This window comes from Macrotis lagotis, chromosome 7 (assembly GCF_037893015.1).
Source record: "Macrotis lagotis isolate mMagLag1 chromosome 7, bilby.v1.9.chrom.fasta, whole genome shotgun sequence".
Lineage (NCBI taxonomy): Eukaryota > Metazoa > Chordata > Mammalia > Peramelemorphia > Peramelidae > Macrotis > Macrotis lagotis.
In genome coordinates, this window is record NC_133664.1 from 18,972,789 (window position 1) to 18,992,747 (window position 19,959).

The 19,959-nt window shown below is 40.1% G+C and overlaps 1 protein-coding gene across 2 annotated transcripts in view; it reads left to right on the forward strand.

Moving 5' to 3' along the window:
• Positions 1 to 19,959, forward strand: part of CHN2 (chimerin 2) — a 281,452-nt gene that overhangs the window by 185,257 nt on the left and 76,236 nt on the right. For both annotated transcript variants that reach the window (XM_074195566.1, XM_074195567.1), the window contains exons 5-6: positions 5,263 to 5,376; positions 7,048 to 7,333. In XM_074195566.1, the coding sequence (XP_074051667.1) occupies positions 5,263 to 5,376; positions 7,048 to 7,333 (400 nt within the window). The remainder of the gene's footprint in view (positions 1 to 5,262; positions 5,377 to 7,047; positions 7,334 to 19,959) is intronic.

Below are 19,959 nucleotides of genomic sequence, written 5' to 3' on the forward strand. Positions count from 1 at the left end.
AAGGAGAAATGCCAAATATCAGGTTATTTTCAAAATGGGCAGTGACTGAGTGTTGTCACTATCTGGACTTCAATGTGGCCCTTGTGCCATACCTGGAGACTGATGACAATCTTTTATTTCATTTCCACTCAAATTTAATGTAAAACTCTGGATTGTCTAACATTCTATCTACAGCGATAGAGATCCTACCTCTGATATTTGCTGTCTGTATGACCATGGGCAGATCACTCCTGTCTTGGGCATCAGTTTCCTCTTGGAGAAGACATAAGGGAGATTTGTAGAAAGGGAGGCAGAGTCAAGAGAGCAAAGGGAATCTGCATGACATGAGGGAAAGATTCCTGGCTTTGGAGTGCCAAGACTTGGATTCAAAACCCATCTCTACACCTGTGTAGGACCTGTGTGACCTTAGGAAGGAAAGCTCACCTCCCATGGCTTTAGCTTCCTCTTCTATAAAATGAAAATGTAGCACAAAGTAGTCTTTGAGATTCCTTCCAGCCCTGAATCTGGAATCCCATGATCTGTTCAGATGATGGCAGATTAGATGAAAATCAGAAAAAAACCGTGGCATTACAATGTAATTATATAAGACCCAATCAAGGTTTCCCTTGGCTTGCCTTAATAATGTTATTTCCCTTTTCCATTTAGTATCTCCATTTGCTTCCCCAGCAACATCACAGGTGTTCAATGTTGCAGCTTTTGCTTGAGGATTCTTAAGGAAAGGGAAGTTTTTTTTCTTAGGGCCCTATAATTGCTAAGAAATTATTTCCTGACATTTCAGCTGGTACTTGCTAATATAGACATTGGGTGTCTGCCTTGGTGTATTTTCTATGCTTTTTTTAATTGATGCCTTTTTAAACATCATAATTCCCCCCAGTATCCTTTCCCATCTCTAGCATCCCATATAACAAATACACTATATATAGAAAGACAAGAAAGTCAGAGGCACAGAGACAGACACACAGAGAAACTGACAGACAGAAATAGAAAGAATGAGAAAGAAGAAAAAAATCAGCATTACTGAACTATATTTTGAAAAATCTGAAAATACATACCATATGCAATACTTATGGCCCCTCATTTATGTAAAGGGGAAAGCTAAAGGTCTCTTCTTTTGAGCCCTGCTTATTCTTCATAATTTTGCAGCTTTCCCCTTTATTTTTATTTGGTGGTGTTCTTTCTGTTTGCAATGTCATAACCATTGTGTATATTGTTTTCTTAGCTCTGCTGACTTTTCTGTGCCTCATTTCATGTAGATGTTTCCACATTTCTCATTCTCATCACATTTATCATTTCTGATAGTACAATAATATTCCATTCATACAGTCATATATCACAATGTATTTAACCATTACTGAATCAATAGGTTTCTACTTTGTCCCTGATTCTTTCCTCATAAAATATTTGGGTAAGGGGCAGCTAAGTGGTGCCGTGGATAGAGCACTGGCCCTGGAGTCAGGAGAATCTGAGTTCAAATCTGGCCTCAGATGGATTGTGTGACCTTGGGTTAAGTTGTTAAGTCACTTAACCCCACTGCCTTGCCAAAAAAAAATAAAATAAAATATTTGGGTATATATAGGGACTCTCTTCTTATCATTGACCTCCAGGAGACATAAAGTCAATAATGTTAGGGTCTCTGGGTCAAAGGCCATGGACATTTTAGACACTTTATTTGCATAATTCCAAATTGCTTTCTGAAATGATAGTACCGATTCACAGCCCCACAACAATGCACTAGTGTGTCTCTCATCTCACAACTCTTCCAGTATATGACTCCAGAGCTGGAGCTCTAGGCTACTGCCTTCATTTTAGATGATAGAATGGAAAACCAAAGGGACTCGAGTAACTTTCCCAACTAAGTGGCAAAGTTGGGGCAGGATCCTCTCTGTCCAATTCTCTTTCCATTGCTCCTGCCATTTCCTTCAATCATGATCTCCTCAATTCATGTTTAAATTATTCTCAGAAAGATGTTCTAATCATTGGAACATAACCCAGTGAGTAAGCAATTTTTGACATTTTCCTATTTGTTTTTTTTCTTTTCGTTTTTGCAAGGCAATGGGGTTAAGTAACTTGCCCAAGGCCACACAGCTAGGTAATTATTAAGTGTCTGAGTCTGGATTTGAACTCAGGTCAGCCTGACTGCAGGGCCCATCCTCTATCCACTGCACCATCTATCCTCCTCAGACTTTTGTTTGGAGACTTATGGTGAGGAGGAAGTCATTGCCTCCAACCACAACCCATTCTCCTTCTATAAGCTCCATTGTTGGTAGCTTTCCTAACACCAAAACTAAGTTTGCCTTCCTGCAACTTCCCCCCACCCCACCAGCTTCTCATTTTTTCTCTTTCCAACCAAGTAGAACAAGTCTATCGTCTGCATGTGGCAGCCCTTCAACTATCAAAAACAGTTCTCATATCCTATGAACCATCTCTTCCTCAGCATCACAAGCTGCTTTCAAGGATCCCCTGATGGGGAAATTCTGAATCCCCTTGTGTTTTGAACTATTTGAATGAAGATATTAAAGCCTCCCCCCAACCCCATCAAAATCTTAGCTGTATACATTTAGGAGGGATCACTAATTCTTTAGGAATAAAGGATATCATCAAAGATGGTAGTCTAAGACAAGAAGATGAGCTAGTTATGACAGGTGGGCAGACAGAGTATTCCACTGGTCTCTGGAGACACTGGGAGAAAACAAAGAAGGTCTCCAACTCACTGGAAGGGCCATCTGAGATAAACCTGAGGGAAAACAAAGGGAAATGAACCATACTCTACATCATTAGAGGAAACTCCGGAATTGATGAGACCACAGACCCACTGGAGTATTGAGCTGATAGGACAGAAGAGAATCCAAGACAAGTTGAATGAGCAGAGTCTGTTCTTCTGATTCCCCATTACCTGTTTATGTCAAATTCTGACTTTGTGGTTTCTAGAAGATGTGACTAAACCTACAAAAATGCAAAAACAGCTCCAAATCCAACTTTCCTGCTCTTTTCAACCATAAGTAATAACTAGCATTGATAGAATTCTTTAAAGTTTGGAAAGCACTTCCCAAATATGATCTCCTTTTGCCCTAACTTTTGTCCTATCTTAAGAAGTAGATACTCCTCCCATTTTATAGATAAAGAAACTGAAGCTGAGGTCAATGTCTCGCCTTACTCATTACAATTAGGAAATATCTAGCAAAGGATTTGAACTCAAGCCTTTCTGACTTTGGATCCAGGATGTAGCTACTGTTCTACCTAGTAACCTACAGAAATTTAACTTTCATTTTTGAAATAATGGTTTTAATTTAATTTTTTCCAATTACATGTAAAGATAATATTCACCATTCACTTTTGTAAGATTTTGCATTCCAAATTTTTCCATCCCTCCTTCCTTCCCCTTCCCTTCCCCAAGATTGCAAGTAATTTGATATAGGTTATATGTCTACAATCATATTTAACTTATTTCCATATTAGTCATATTGTGAAGGAAGAATCAGAACAAAAGATGAAAGCCATGAAGAAAGGAAAAAATATAAAACAAATTTTAAAAAGTGAATTGTATGTTTTGCTCTGTACACAGGCTCCATAATTCTTTCCCTGGATATGGATGGCAATAGGAACTTATGTGGATCAAGAAACCAGTTCTTAGGGGGAAATTACTTTCACCTGTTGTAGATCGACAGCCCTACTTTTAAAAAGTTGATCATTTAAACTACAAAATTCAGAAAACCTTTAGCCAACTGCAATGGTGGCCTGAAATAATGGACTGAACTGACCAGGATTGAATTCAAAGTTCTGAATTTTGATTCTAAATCATAAATTGAACATATACTGATGAAGAAGAAGTAACAAAAAAATTGTTCATATGAGAAAAAAAATTTTGGGGGGGGATTTGAAGCAACCACAAAATCATATTACACAAAAAAAGGTGTAATTAAGTACCAAATAACAGAGGTGTTTCAACTTAATACACATTCACAGGAACCATCCATAGGACATGACTACTCAGAGGAGCTGATGGAACCTTGGGCTGCATGATGGCATCATAATATGTGCCTGTATGCATTTGGAGGGACAACCTGCAGAGAGTTTGCCCTTTAGTACAAAGGTGCTAGACAGTCATCATACACAAAAAAATGATCTGGGTCTGGAGTGGAGAAGGCCAGCAGGGCACGCTGCCTTTGGGAAAGTATGTAACACATTTAATGAACCCCAAACTTCTCCTGTTTTTTAACACCAGCATCTTTTCTGTGAGGTTGTGAGGCACATGACCCACAAATACCATTGCCCCCAAAAGGATTAAAGTTGAGACTCACCCAAAGGTCAATGGAGAAGTGCATTATAGGTAAAAATAGACTACAGTCCATTACAAATGACAAATTGCCCAAGAGTCCCTGGAGACAGGATGTCCCCCAAGACTGGGTTGGCCATGCTTTGAGAATGAGGGGAGACAAATGAGGGAGCTGTCCATTCCAGTAAGGAATACCCTTCTGCTGCTACAGATGATCAACCAATCTACAACTAAAAGGCTTAAAGAGTTGGGGTTTGGGGTGGGAATGTCTACTGAGAAGTGAGATGAGAATAGATATATCCTGGATCTGAAGTCAGAAAGACTTGAGTTCAAATCCTTCACTAGATGCTTCCTAATGGTGTGACGATTAGTGAGGCAAGTTACTGATCTCTGCCTTGGTTTCTTTTGTCTATAAAATGGGAATAACCCCTAGTTCTTAAGGATATTATGAGAGCAAAATAGGTCTACCTTTGACTGTTTCTCTCTACTAATGTTATTGTCCCGTTTTACTAATTAATTAATAAATAGGCACTCATTAAGTTCTAGGTGCTTAGCTCTGGGAATCCAAATATCAAAGAGAGCCATTATCTTCCCTCAAAGAAGAGAAGGATGAGGAAGGTGCAGGTAAGTGGGCTTCCCAAGGGGTACTCCAAAAAAAAACCTGTTCTTAAGGGAGTCCAGTCTTTAAGTAATGCCTAGCCTAGCTAGGGGACAACATTGGAAGTGGAATCTTTGGAGCATCTGTTTCTTGCTGTAATAGGCCAATGCTCTTGATTGGCCAGGGATGATTACCCTTCTCCCTGTCTCTATCACCATGTGAGCTAAGATTCCATTTCACAGTAATTTTCCATCCAACTTGAGGGCAGTATCTCCCAAGGCATCACCTCACCTGTGGCTCTTATTGCTTTAATATGCAAGAGAGCCATAACCTCTTGTGCTTTCTCTTCTGATCATGTGACTCGGGCTGTGATCTTGTCCTCCTCTTCTAGGTTTCATGGGATCATCTCTCGCGACCAAGCTGATGAGCTTCTTGGGGGTGCAGAGGGGGCCTATATTCTCAGAGAAAGTCAGCGTCAGCCCGGATGCTACACACTAGCACTAAGGTAAACTTTGTGTCATTTGCAACCATGAAATGAGAATCATTTATCCATTACTTTTCTCAAGTCATTATTTACTCTTAATGAGGCATCTTCATGTAGTGAATAGAATTTTGGGCTTGGAGCCATTAAGACCTGGGTTCAAATTCCATGAAATTTTGACAATTTAGTAGTTGTGTGACGCCAGTCAAGTCATTCAGAGTCTCTACAAAGGTAATTTATTCCCTAGGACTTATCTACTAATTCATAGACAAATTATGAACCTCGTGGGGAGGGGAGGGGGCATTGCATATTCCTGTGCTGAGGAAATCACAAAACCTTCCCATACTGGTGCATTTCTGTAATATCCAGACCCATCACGGTAAAAATCTCCCAGTGTGAGAACTCCCTCCACCAATGTAGGTCAGTCATTCTTATATAACTTAAAGTATTTAGGGAAATTCTCGGGTGGCATTGAGAGAGTAAGTGACTTGCTCAAAGGTCAAGAGGTAGAATGAAAAAAATTAGAAAGACACCTATTGGGGCAGCTAGGTGGCACAGTAGATAGAGCACCGGCCCTGGAGTCAGGAAGACCTGAGTTCAAATCCGGCCTCAGACACCTAATAATGACCTAGCTGTGTGGCCTTGGGCAAACTACTTAACCCCATTGCCTTGCAGAAACCAAAAGAATAAAAAAGACACCCATTAAGAGACTAATATGGCTAGTTAGGATACTGAATACTTGTGGATACTAATACAAAAGTAAGGCAGTCCCTGAACTCAAGGAGCTTTCATTCTAATAATGAGAGACAGAGTGTCTAGGATTGTGGTCAAGAATGGTGAGAAGGGTCACAGGACAATTAAATGACACTCTCTTCCTTAAGCATTGATTCTATTGACCCAAATATTGATACCAAAGCAAGTGGTAGAAAAGGAAGGGGCATAGTTGGGTGGATGAGGAAGGAAGTTAGCATGACCCCAGACCAGAAATTGGAAGGTCAGTCAAAAGGAATGGCAGCCAGGGCATTGCCAGAAGATGTGATTGGGGATTTGGGGCCAGCTGAGGTCTTTTAGGCATTAACATGGCGTGAACCCAAGGATTCCTAACTCTGAAGCCACCTCTCTCTTTGCTGCACAAATTCCTGCTTTTAATGACTGTGGTTTTATTTACTCCAAAAGCATCTTCACACATTTGAAAAATAGTCTGACATAGATATGTGTGAGACATATTATTTATTCAGTCCACAGAAGGGATATTTGCTTATTTATTATGCTGGCATTCGTGCTGCAGATTGTGTTGGAGCTAAATTAAAAAATAAAAACAGTCATGAAATTTTCTTAAAGTAAAAAAAAAAAGATAAAATCAAATGATCGCCGACCCTTGGCAATGATTCCATTGACCTAGTCAATTGAGAATCCCAGGCCTAGAGGCAGAAGAGTGGGTACATCTAATGGGGCAGAGGGGTACAATGCAACAGGTTAGCTACAGTAATGGCAACAAGCCCCTGCTCCCTCCCTACCCCCATCTATTTCTAGACCTTAGGTTGTGTGTAAGTTGGAACTGGTCTATACTGTAGTCCATCTTTTGAGGATGAGAGGAATAGTGATGCAATGCTTGCATATCTGCCTGGCTAAATGTTCTAATAATTTATTTGTCATCGTAGCTATTAATGTATTCTCTCATTCTCAAATATGCAGGTTTGGAAACCAGACCCTTAACTACCGGCTTTTCTATGATGGGAAACATTTTGTAGGAGAGAAGAGATTTGAATCCATCCATGACTTGGTAACAGATGGCTTGATCACACTGTACATAGAAACAAAAGCCTCCGAATACATTTCCAAAATGACAACAAATCCTATCTATGAACACATTGGCTATGCCACTTTACTAAGAGAGAAGGTGTCCAGGAGACTGAGCAGATCAAAAAATGAATCAAGAAAAACGAGTGTAACCAGTGAAGAGCACCCAGCAGTTGAAAAGGTAAAGCTCAATCTGTAGAAAGAAAATTACCAATTACCTTGATGGCTTTTAGTCCCATTTAAGAATTGGCTGATTTTTTTAAAATACTATGAAATGCTTTGAAAATCTCCAGTGATCCCATGGAGGGGGAGAATCAACTCAACTCACTCTTCACTGTGCAGATACTGAGCACTGATATTTATTGATGACCATGGCAAAGAACACTTTTATTTGAAGATGTCCCTGCCTTTAGCAGGGAATAGCTAATATCTCTAGTATTTGAACCCAGCATTTGGCTCAATGTGTTAGTATTTGAAGGGCAGTTACATGGAGAATGGAGCAGCATTCATCTGCAATGTCCCACAGGGAGGAAGCAGTAGCAATAGATAGAAGTTACAAATGGTAGCTTTAATCTTAAAATAAGGAAATTCTCCTTAGTTAATCAATCAATAAGTATTATTAAGAGACTTTTCCATAAGTAGAATAGGCTAGAGGTAGTAGGTTGTCCCCCCGCCCCAAAACCTTCAAGCAAAAGTTCATTCTCAAAAAAGACCATGACATCAGGGAGGCAATGACATGAAAAGCATGAATTAGAATTGAGTGGGTGGTGAGGATATGCTAAGTCCCCAGCCTCACTTTCTCCTCCAGAACCATCTGGGTCCAGTGGCCAGGTAGGAATCAGGATGACTGGAGATGGCCCTGGATGTGAGGCAATCAAGGTTAAGGGACTTGCCCAAGGTCACATAGCTAGTGTCAGTTGTCTGAGACCAGATTTAAACTCCCATCCTTCTGACTCCAAGGCCAGTGCTCTATCCACTGTGCCACCTAGAAAGGTTTCACTGGCAATGTCAGGATGATGGCTGGGGTCCATGTCCTACTTGGGAAGATTAAAAGACAGTGATTATGGCCTTCCACATGACTACTCTTGTCTTTGAGGGGATTAGGAGGTGAGTGAATAGGAAAATCTATATGATGTCTAGAGGAAAGATGGATATATGCTGCAAAAATTCTGAGCCTGTGTATACTTGTTTTTAAAAATTATTTTGATAATTGTGTTTCAATATAATTGGTTTCCTTTGTAAACTCAGGCTTTTTTATTTCATGCATTTAAAAATGTTGTTCATGGAAGACAACTGTAAAGCCTTACCAGGCTAACAAGGAGGTCCGTGATATGAAAAAAGTAAGAAAGACAGAGGCACAGGATGGCCAAGAGCTGCTTTCATTCTTCCCTATGTTCCCTTAGCTCTGAAAGACAACACCACAATTTGCTTGCAGAATGTTTTTTTTTGGATGTGGCCCCTTTACAAACCATCTGCTTTGCTCACCCCTAACCATGTTCCCCTGAAACAAAGTGACAGGCGGCCAGATGATTCTGCAGTGATGGAGCCCATGCTGGGTTGCTCTTCTAAAGCAAGCAAGGAGAAAGACAGATATCAGGAGGCAGAGCAAAGCAAAGATTGCTCTTTCTGCTCATGGCTAATCTGTTATTAAAGTAGAATGCCTTCTCCTCCACCTCCTAGTAGGTATTACCAACACCAAGACTAGTCCAGTGGTCTTGTAGGCTTACAGGCATCGGATCCAAAACAGAGAGGAGAAAGTGGTCTTGTTGCCATGTTGGCAGGAAAGGAAGGTGGACTTAATTGATTTTCTAATTGAGCTTTCTAGTCTAGGAGAATGAGTTTCCATCCAACGGCAAGCAGCTGTTCCATGAAAAAAATGATTTGTCATCTATTCTTTCTCAAAGCTTTCATGTTTCCAGAGAGACTGTTGCTTCCTTTTGAAAGAAATTGCTAAGGAGTTGGTCAGGTTTCTGGCTATTTGCTTCAAGAAAAAAAAAGTAGATTCACAATTTGTTTATTTTTCACCCCAGAGCAATTTTTTTCATGTCTATTTACCAAATCTGCTCCAAAGTAATTTTCTTGAATGGTGATGTCCCTCTCTTTGTACATTCCACTCCTTGTGTGATGTCTGTGGCTCTATGTGTCTGTGTCTGTGAATGTTTATGCACCAGTCATTCTGAGCTACACACACACACACACACACACATACACACACGCACACACACACAAAGACACAAACACACACCCTATTTTGTAAGTGGAGGGACCCCTGTCTCTAGATCAAAGGGCCTTGATTCAAATCATTCCTTTGGACCTTCCTAGCTATCTTGACTTTTATCAAGTCATTCATAATCTTCATAGACCTCTGTTTTAACTTTTGTATTAATCTGAAGGGACTGGACTAGATCAGAGGTTCTTTTTTAAATATAAATATTTTATTTGTTTTCCAATTACATACAATGGTAGTTTCTACCAGTCATTTTTTTTGCAAGGCTTTGGATTTTACAATTTTTCTCTCTCTCCCTCCCTTCCCTCTCCCTTTCCCCCAACAGAAGGTACTCTGATGTAATCTTTACGTTCACTACCATGATACACATGGATCCTAATTGAATGTGTTGAGAGGAAAAAGCAGATCCAAAAGGAAGAAAGAAAACATTAGAGATAGCACAATTACGCAATACATGCAACAACTTATAAAAATCTTTGGTCTTCATCTAAACTCCACAATTCCTTCTCTGGCTACAGATACTATTCTCCAATCCAGACCCCCCCTAAAATTGTCTCTGATTATTGCACTGATGGAGTGAGCAGGTCCATCGTGGTTGTAGATCAGAGGTTCTTAAGTTGGGGTCCACAAACTTCCAAGTGGTCTATGGACATAGATTTCAGGGGATATGCCATTTTGAATGGGGAAGAAATAACATCATTATTTTCACTAGCCTCTAGATAAAATTTAGCATTTTCTTCTATCATGAATTCTTAAAAAAAAACAATCAAAAAAACAAAATACAGAAGTCTAGAGACTGCACCAGGCTATCAAAGGAGTTCATGACACAAAAAAGGTTAGAAATCCATGACTCAATAGTCTCTGAAGTGTCTCCCAGCTCTAGACGTGTCATCTTAACTTTAAAAACCTGTGAAACAAAGCCAATTGGCCAAAAGCCCACATCTGCTAGCAAATACAACACTCTACCCCTATGGTCTTTCACCTCTCTCCCCAAGAGGAGATTAAGTTTACCTCCTCATGCATTCTTTGGAACCAAGATTGGTCATTGCAATTAATCCGGATTCTGCTGTCTTTGGGCATTATTTCTGTTTACTCTATTTCTCTTTTTTTGATCATTATATAGCTCATCCTCCAGATTCTGGTTACCCTTGTAACCTTGCAGTTTCCCCCAGAGAAGAGCAAACCAGGGAGCCAACCTTGGCAGCTGTGAAAGTATTAGAATGAGCACTGTGAAATAAATGTTGAACAACTTTGAGAACTGTTTGCTTGTGTTGCCAATCCAAGGGCAGCGAATTCCACTACAGGGAGATGCACAACCACCCTCAAGGGAAAGGTTGAGTAAAAGTCATCTCCCTGGCCAGCTTGTAAAGTGTCATTTGGCATAATTACTTACATCCTGGTTAGATTTCATATTTTCAACTCCTCATCTTCAGTCCCAGAAAAGCTGAGAAGCAAATCATACTTTTTGATGAGGAGAAAAAAGCAAGACCTCAAAATGTATATTTCCCCATGGTATCATTCTACTATGGAATTCATTCCTGGCTGATAAAATCAAGGTTGAAATACATTACTGTAAGATGAGCTCATTTTGAAGTAGGTATCCATTTAGACCCTCTCAAAAGAGATAACGGGCAAGTAGGCGGTACAGTGAAGGGAAATCAGGAGGGCTCATCTTTCTGAATTCACATCCAGCCTCAAACATTTAGTAGCCATGTGACCCTAGGCAAGTCCCTTCACCCTGTTTGCCTCTGTTTTCTCATCTGAAAAATGATCTAGAGAAGGAATGGGAAATCTCTCCCATATCCCATGTCCTCCAATTGAGGACATGAAGTAAGTAATAATTGGCCAACAAAAGCAGTAAAGTAGAGAGCAGCAACTTGAAACGTGGAGGCAGACTTTGAGAGGGCCTTCACAGGTCATCCCCTCGGACTCTAAAGATGGTTTGGTCCTTACTGAGTGAACCCCAAAGTTGAAGGGAGATGCTGGGGAGTTGCTCGTTCCACTAATGGGCTTTGTGACTCATTCAGTAAAAACCTGGCTGTTTCTTCCTGACCTGCATCGACAAGTGAATTTATGAAACGTTTTGGATCTTTCCAGAGATTCTATTTCCCCGATGGGCAGGTCAATGGGCAGTTGCCATGGTAGCAGTTAGTAGAGAAGAGAAGGCACAAATGAATCGAATGACTTAGAACTGCCTGGGGTGCCTGTTGGCTTCGATAATAGCAAATCACAAAGGTTTTAATGAGTGAAATGGTTCAGTTTCTGAATAGTCCTTCCTACAAGCACAGAAGTGATTTATGTGCCAAGTTACTTACATTTTATTTATTTCACCCTTTGTCTTACTGATCATCTCGAGTCATCCAGAGAAAACATATTACATGTAGATCAGGGTAAACTGATAGTGTTTGTGATTTGAAAAAAACTGGTCCTTCTAATTGTGAGTGGCTTCCTGGTGATTTTTCTTATCTTAAAAAAAATCTAATAAATAATGTATACATTCATTCAGTCACTTATTTAAGCTATTATTTAACAGCAGAGATGAAAAAGTGATATAGCCCTTGTGCTTCACTAGGGTGATACAACTTGTACACAATTTAAGAAGACAAAATATACATTAAGTAACATGAAAATATTTTCAGATATTTCCAGATACTCTGATTTTGTCAGAGAGGAACCTCCCTGCTGATACAAATCACATACCCTCTCTCTGCCTTAGTTCTCATAACACCCGCTGGCTATTTTTTTAAAATAACATTTTTATTTCAAACTTTGAGTTGCATATTCTATCCTTTCTCCCTCACCTCCCCCATCCCTGGAGGATCAGATATAGGTTATACATGCCTAATTAGTCAAAACATTCCCATATTGGTAATTTTGTAAAAGAAGACTCAAAAGAAAAAAATGAAAGAAGGTAAAAAAATAGAATGCTTCAGTCTGTATTCAAACACTATCCGCTCTTTCTCTGGAGGCTGATGGTATGCTTCATCATTAGTCCTTTGAGATTGTCTTGGATCATTTCACTGGACCAAAGCTAACTCATTGCCTGTTGTTCATCAAACAATACTGCTATTACTGTATACAGTATTCTCCCGGTTCTGTTCATTTCACTATTTCTTAGTTCTAATAAGTCCTGTTTTTTTCTGAAATTATCCCATTTGTCATTTCTTAAAGGATGATAATATTACAATATTACAATATAGTCCTATACTATGACTTATATAGCTATTTCCCAATTGATAGGCATCCCTTTGATTTCCAATTCTTAGCCACAACAAAAAGTGCTGTTATGAATATTCTAATAGGTCCTTTTCCATTTTATAGGTCCTTTTTTATAAGTCCTTTTCCCTTTTTTGGATGTCTTTGGGATATAGGCTGAACTGTGGTTTTGTTGGGTTGAAGGATATACACAATTTCATAGTTCTTTGGACATGCTTCCATAGTGTATTCCAGAATGGTTGGATCAGTTCACAACTCCACCAACAGTGCATTAATGTCCCAGGCTTCCCACATCCCCGTCCAATATCCAACATTTTCCTTTTTTTTGACATATGAGCCACTCTGATAGCCAACTTTTAACAGGAAGTAACAGTGTTTTTCTGAAAGCAATAATAATGGTATTCATATAGATAGTAAATAAAGATTTGTGAAGCACATTACAAGTCTTAACTCATTTTGCCCTCACAACCCCATGGGAAGTGGGTGCTATCATTATCCCCATTGCAAGATGAGAAACCTGAGGCAGTAAAAGATAAATGACCTGCTCAGAGTCACACAGCTAGTAGGAGCTTGAGCCTGGATATGAGCTTATGTCTTCCTGATTCCAGCTGCCTTAGCACTTCATCACCCACCTGCCCATAGATGAATGGAAACTATGAAACTAGAGATGGCCAAGGTAAATGACTTTGCCAAAGGTGCTACTGAGGCAGGATCTGAACTCTGATTCAATGATCTTAAGATCATCACTAACTTGTGTGGATTTTCAAGTATTCTGTGTGGTAAATCTCCTTGCTAGGCAGCAGGGAAGGATTTATATATGACCTAAACTTTTTCTCTTCCCCAGCCCATGACACATGCTCTATACACAGGGCTCATTAAAATGTTAGTTTAATTTGCTGATGACTAAATGAATCACCAATTACCATCTAATCAGAAGCAGACATAGGAAATCCTTAAGTTCTATTTTAACTACTAGTCAATGGTCTCACCTGGAGGCAGACCTTCAAGGAAAATATTTTTCATGCTTTCCACACTGACACTACTCTTCCTTAAGGCCTCATTTCATTTCTACCATCACCTCCTCCTGGCTATTGGCTCTCAGAAGAGTTAGTTATCCCCAAATACGACTTCACCACATGTTAAGTACATAACTACAACTTACTGATAAGATTCAGACTGGGAGTTTGGGTAGCTCTGTGTCTCTTCCATAAATATGGATAGAGCACCAGCCCTGGAGTCAGGAGGATCTGAGTTCAAATCCAGCCTCAGACACTTCATAATGACCTAGCTGTGTGGCCTTGGGCAGGCCACTTAACCCCATTTGCCTTGCAAAAAAAAAAGGAAAAAAGAAAACATAAATATTCACTCTGCTGAACTGGGAATTGAGGGGATGCCCATCAGTTGGAGAATGGCTGAACAAAGTGTAGTACATGATTGAGATGAAATGCTATTCCATTATAAGAAATGATCAACAGGATGCTCTTATAAAAAAATAAAATCACATGAGTAAATGCAATGGGAAATGTACTATGTACAAATTAGCAGCAAAGCTGTAGCATAATCAGCTATGAATGACTTACCTTTTCTCAGCAATGCTATGACCCAAGAGAACACTGACGGACTTATGATAAAGACTACTATCCAACCCAAAGACAGAGTTGATGGTGTCTGAATATGGATTGAAACATACTTTTTTTTACTTTATTTTTCTTGAGATTTCTTGGGGGGGGTAATTTTACCACATGACTATTATGACAATGTTTTTCATGACTACATATTTTTAATCTATTTCAAATAACTTGCTTCCTCAATGAAGGAGAGTAGGTTGAAAGGAAGGGAGAGAATTTTGAACTCAAGGCTTTGGATGTGAATATTGAAATTTGTTTTTGCATGTAACTGGGAAAATAAAATTCTAATACAAATGTTCACTCTACTTATCATAATAACATCTCCACAAGAACAATGAATAATATTTAGTAAGTGAATATATTCTCTTGGGACTGAAAGAAAGGAGGAGATATAATAAAATCCCTTTCATTCGATTAAAGACAATTTCATGGTAGAAATAAGGTTTTAAAAAAGTTTTAAGAGACCACTTGGCCCCAGGTAGAGTGTTGTAAGCCAAAGTGCATGTTGTTTTTTTCAGATTCATCTTCTGATGAGTTCTATCCTCAGCCAGTTCTAGGATGGGTGAGTGGTCTTAATGATGGGAGACTTGATGCTAGCAGCTCTCAAGCCAATGTCTTTCACTGAACTGGGGTCGGCCTGTCCAGGCCAGGCCCAGAACCCTCTGTGGTGTAGAGGAGATGAGGCATACTTCTCTGCGCATAAGAACTTACTTTGGCTGCAGCTGCCAAGATTCAAGTATCATCAACTTTTATCGGAAAATGCCGCCTTAGTGGCGGCTAGGTGGTGCAGTGGATAGAGCACCAGCCCTGGAATCAGGAGTACCTGGGTTCAAATCTGACCTCAGACACTTCATAATGACCTAGCTGTGTGGCCTTGGGCAAGCCACTTAACCCCGTTTGCCTTGCAAAAATCCTTAAAAAAAATGCCTCCTTTGAACATGTCTCCAGACTGCTCTCATGGTGCCTGCAGGCCTAAAAGACCAAAGACAGATCTGAGCCCTGACCATCAAGAAGGTCCTAATAAATATCCTACCTCTACCTCTCCACTGAAGAAGCATCCTTCTGCCCCCAGGCAGAGGATAAACCTGAGAGGGATCTTTGCAGGAGCACTGCCATCTGGTGGCCAGTGGAGCCATACCAGCTAGGCAAAGCTCCCCAAGAGCTGGTTGTTTTGGGGGTAGCTAAGGAAGCATGGTCTTAAATAGACTCTGAATCTGAAGTATTTATGGCAATAAGGAGAGAGCAGAATACTAGACTTGGAGTCAGGAAGTCCTGAGTTCAAATCCTCCTTCAGTCCCTTCCTAACTGTGGCTGACCTTGGGAAATGACCTACCTTTGTAAGCCTCAGTTGCTGCAAATGCAAAATGGGGGTGATTCAAAAACAATGTCCCTCTCAGGCTTGCAATGAAGATTAGATGAGCTGGCTATTATTCTTCTGCTTTGTAATCTGTTTTAGTCAACAAGGCAACCAGCATTCGTTGCTCTATGACAGCTACCATGACAGCTCAGCATACATAGATGGCTAACTTCCTGACCAGATCAGGGGAGGTGGAGACCAGTGTATCATCTCCCTACTCTCACAGCATCAGTGAGAGGCTCGAGAGATTTGTTTTTACTTCCAACCAATCAATAAGTTTATATTAAACATTACTATATGACTCAGTGGATAGACCTCTTGCCCTGGACTCAGACACTCACTAGCTGTGTGACCCTGGACAAGTCACTTAACCTGTTTGCCACTGGAGAAGGAAATGGGAAAGCATTCCATTATCTTTACCAAGAAAACCCCATACAGGATCATGCGTAGTCAGATACTACTGAACAACCACATATGGTGGGCACTAAGGATTTAAAGAGAAATGAAATTATTTTTGGCCTCAAGAAACTTATATTCTACTAGAAGAATGCACCAGATAAGCAAACACACAAAAATCCTTCTATCCAGAGGAGAGGGAAGGTCATCTCAGAGAAGATAACACCAAGACCCAGATGAGTCCTTATTTACTTTCTCTTAGTTTCCTCATTTATAAAATAGCACTTTGGGGTTTTTTTGCAAGGCAATGGGGTTAAGTGGCTTGCCCAAGGCCACACAGCTAGGTAATTATTAAGTGTCTGAGGTCATATTTGAACTCAGGTCCTCCTGACTCCAGGGCCGGTGCTCTATCCACTGTGCCACCTAGCCTCCCCTAAAATAGCACTTTGAACTAGAATGGTGATCTCTCTGCTTTCTTCAAGCTATGAATCAATCCTATGAGTCATTTCTGTGTTTGGTCTTCCCCTGGAAAAGGCCAACCCCCCAGTGGAGCAGAGACCTAGAGAGACGTGGTCCTTCATTGCCAAGGAATGTGGGGGCTCCTCGCACCTGGGATGGAAGGGGTTCTTCCTGCCTCATGCTCTTCCTGGAGCTAGGCAGGAGCTAGGCTTTATTTCCCAGATGATTTGCATTGACACTAATGGCATTTCAAGCATCATGGCTCTCTGTGGTGAATTATTTGTTTCTGTTGTTTCTGGGGCAGTTTGTAAAACAGGGATTACTCATTTCTTAATAATGAAATGTCTGGCTGTTTTATGGTGGTGCTTTATAAATGTCTCTGCTGGCTTTGTCTATTCTTATACTTAATCACTGAAGAATTTCCCCAGTTAATATTTCACTTTTTGCCTCTCTACCATTTACAAAACTGATGAGGTTGAGGAATCAGAATAGTTTAGAGGTAGCAATAGCAGAAAATGCAATTGTATCACTTTCCTGTGGTTGCTGTCATCCTTTCTTCCCTTCTTTCACCCCCTTTTTCCCAATGTTTTAATTATTAAGAAGTCAAATGCTATACCTTCCAACCTGTGACCCACTATAGTAGGTATTCTTTTTTTTTTTTAGGTTTTTTTTTGCAAGGCAATGGGGTTAAGTGACTTGCCCAAGGTCACACAGTTAGGTACTTATTATGTGTCTGGGGTCACATTTGAACTCAGGTCCTCCTGGGCCAGTGCTCTATCCACTACACCACCTAGCTGCCCCTATAGTAGGTATTCTTTTTTAACATTAATATTGAGAAGTAGCTAAGGAAGGGCATCCAGGAAATTGGACACAGACCAGAAAAGTAATCCTTGGATTCAAATGAGATTTAGAGAAAGTCCTGGGACAAATACTTTGACTCCCAAGCATACCCCTACTAGGCCTGTATTCCAAAGAGATAAAGGAAAAAGAAAAGGGACCTTTGTGTACAAATATTTATATATAGGTAATATAGTCCAAAACTAGAAACCAAAGGGATGCCAACTTATTAGAGAATGGACAAACAAGTTAAGATGTCCAAATATAATGGAAATTCCTATACCTAATGGACAATTTTAGAGGATCACTGTAATTTGATGCATAAACAATCAGTTCAGAAAACTGATGATGAAAGATGCCACCTACATTCTGTCACAGAAGTAATGGATGTAAAAATGCAGAATAAGACATATGTTTTTGGACATAGTCCGTGTGGGATTGTTCATATTTGTTATAACTTTTCTTCTAAATTGTTCAATTTGGAAGAAGAACACTGGGATAGATAATAAATGCCTATAAAATTAATTTATTCTTATTATTTTTAAAGAGATATGGGTCAACAGAGGAGAGATGGGCAACCCTTTCTTCTTTTTTTTTTTTAGATTATTTTTCAAGGCAATGGGGTTAAGTGGCTTGCCCAAGGCCACATGGCTAGGTAATTATTAAGTGTCTGAGGTCGGATTTAAATCCAAGTACTCCTGACTCCAAGGCTGGTGCTCTATTCACTGAACCACCTAGCCGCCCCACAACCCTTTCTTCTAATTCTATTATACTCATGGTCAGATTTCACTGTCCCCCATTCCTGGACTGAGTATATGAGCTTGATGTGCTGCTACTGACCATCAATATCAGAATGAAAGAATTCTTTCATCATCTTACCATAGTAGTCACAATTTCTGGAAGGAAAGACTCTGGGGATAGTTTTCAGTTGTCCAATCTGGCTATGTTGAGAGAGGATTGTCTTAACTAGGAAGCTGGATGATGACTTCTTTGGCCACAATATCTCTTAAACTCCATTGGTTGATTCATAAAGGAATAAGGATCCACATCAATGGAAGGAATAATCATACTAGCAAAATTGCCTATTCCTTGAACTATTAAGTATCAGGAATAATATCTGGCTGTCCAATCCTAATGTCTTCTAGCAGACTTTTACTAAATGTAGTTCTTTTGGAATAATACCACAAGGCTAAAGCCAGACCTGATTCTATATTTTAATAAATTTCCTATGAATTATTCTTTAATTTTTCCTAAAATCAAGATAAAAGAAAAGTACCCTGCTGCTCCCCATTGAACTGTGGTTTGAATAGTTTAAAATGTCTAAACAGGAAATTATATTCAGAATCATTCCTCACCTCCAGCATTATTTCCTTTTAAGAATACTCAAGGCCAATCACTCGGTGGCACAGTTCTTATCTGCTTTCAGCTTTAGGTTGAATTGTTTTTATAATGAAGGGCATCTGTCTGGGGAGATACCTCAGGAAGAGCAATGTTCATCACAGACAAGACAAGCCCCCCCTCATGAATCCTCAGTCATGAAAGGGAGGCATTTCCAAAGAGTTGACAGGACCTGATTCATAGGTTTCCCTAAAGCCCAAGGTACCAGGAGCCCTGACCTCAAGCTTTCATCTCATTCCTTTCTACTATGTAGAAAACTCAATTAGGATGAGCTGAGATCGGTGCCGTATTTGACCTTATAAACATTTAGAAGGTTGTCTGCCATCCAAGTCATCTCATGCCATAGCTTTGAAATGTATAGTCCTGAAAAGCAATAAAGAACTCACCATATATATTGTTCTTCAAGGATACCAGTTATAAAGAAAGTGGGTTGCAGGCTTGTTCCCATCACAGGGCGGGTGTGGATCTCTGCCACTCTGTGTGCACCATACTCACTCCCACATTCTCTGCCATGAGCTGACACTGGCCTCCTTCATTTTCCTGTTCCAAGCCTTTTCCCCTAGCTTGTCCCCCAGACCTGGAACTTTCCTCATCTCTCTCCCTCCTAATTTCTCTGATGTCCTTCAAATCTCAACTAACATTCCACTTTCTGCAGGAAGGTTTTCTTCATTGACCTGCTTCTTAGGATCTCCATGGTTGCCCATGTTCGCCTGCCCATAGCTGATTTCTATGACATTGTTCATGCTCTTCCACCACTGGACCAGAGCTCCTCGAGAGCAGGGATTATCTGGGAGGGAGAAGGATTTCTTTTCCTCCCCAAACCTTAGCCCAGTACCTGGCAAAGAGTAAGCTCTTGACCCAATTTGTCTTGTTCCAGAGAACTGAAATGTTTTGCCCAAGGTCAGCTAAAAAGCATTATAATCAGAATTTGAACCCAGAGCCCCTTACTCCCAACAGTCAACCCCTACAATGCTCTATGGGGGATTTAACCATTCATTCAGTTGAATGACATCTTTTCCCTTGTATAGTCTTCTTACATTTGGTTTCAAAGGATGCTTTCTAGGCATGGAGCAAGAAGGGACCCTCCTAACAGGATACTGCTAACTCCAAAAAATTGTCCAGCTTCTGTTTGTTCTACTATAGGCTATAGCCAAAAGAAAGCTAGGCTGGTCAATGCTTCTAAAAAAGATCCAGGGTTTTAGTACATGGAAAGCCTAATATGAGTTCACATAGTGATGCAGCAGTCAGAGACCTTCATGGAACATGTCTTCATCTGATGGTTCTGCTGT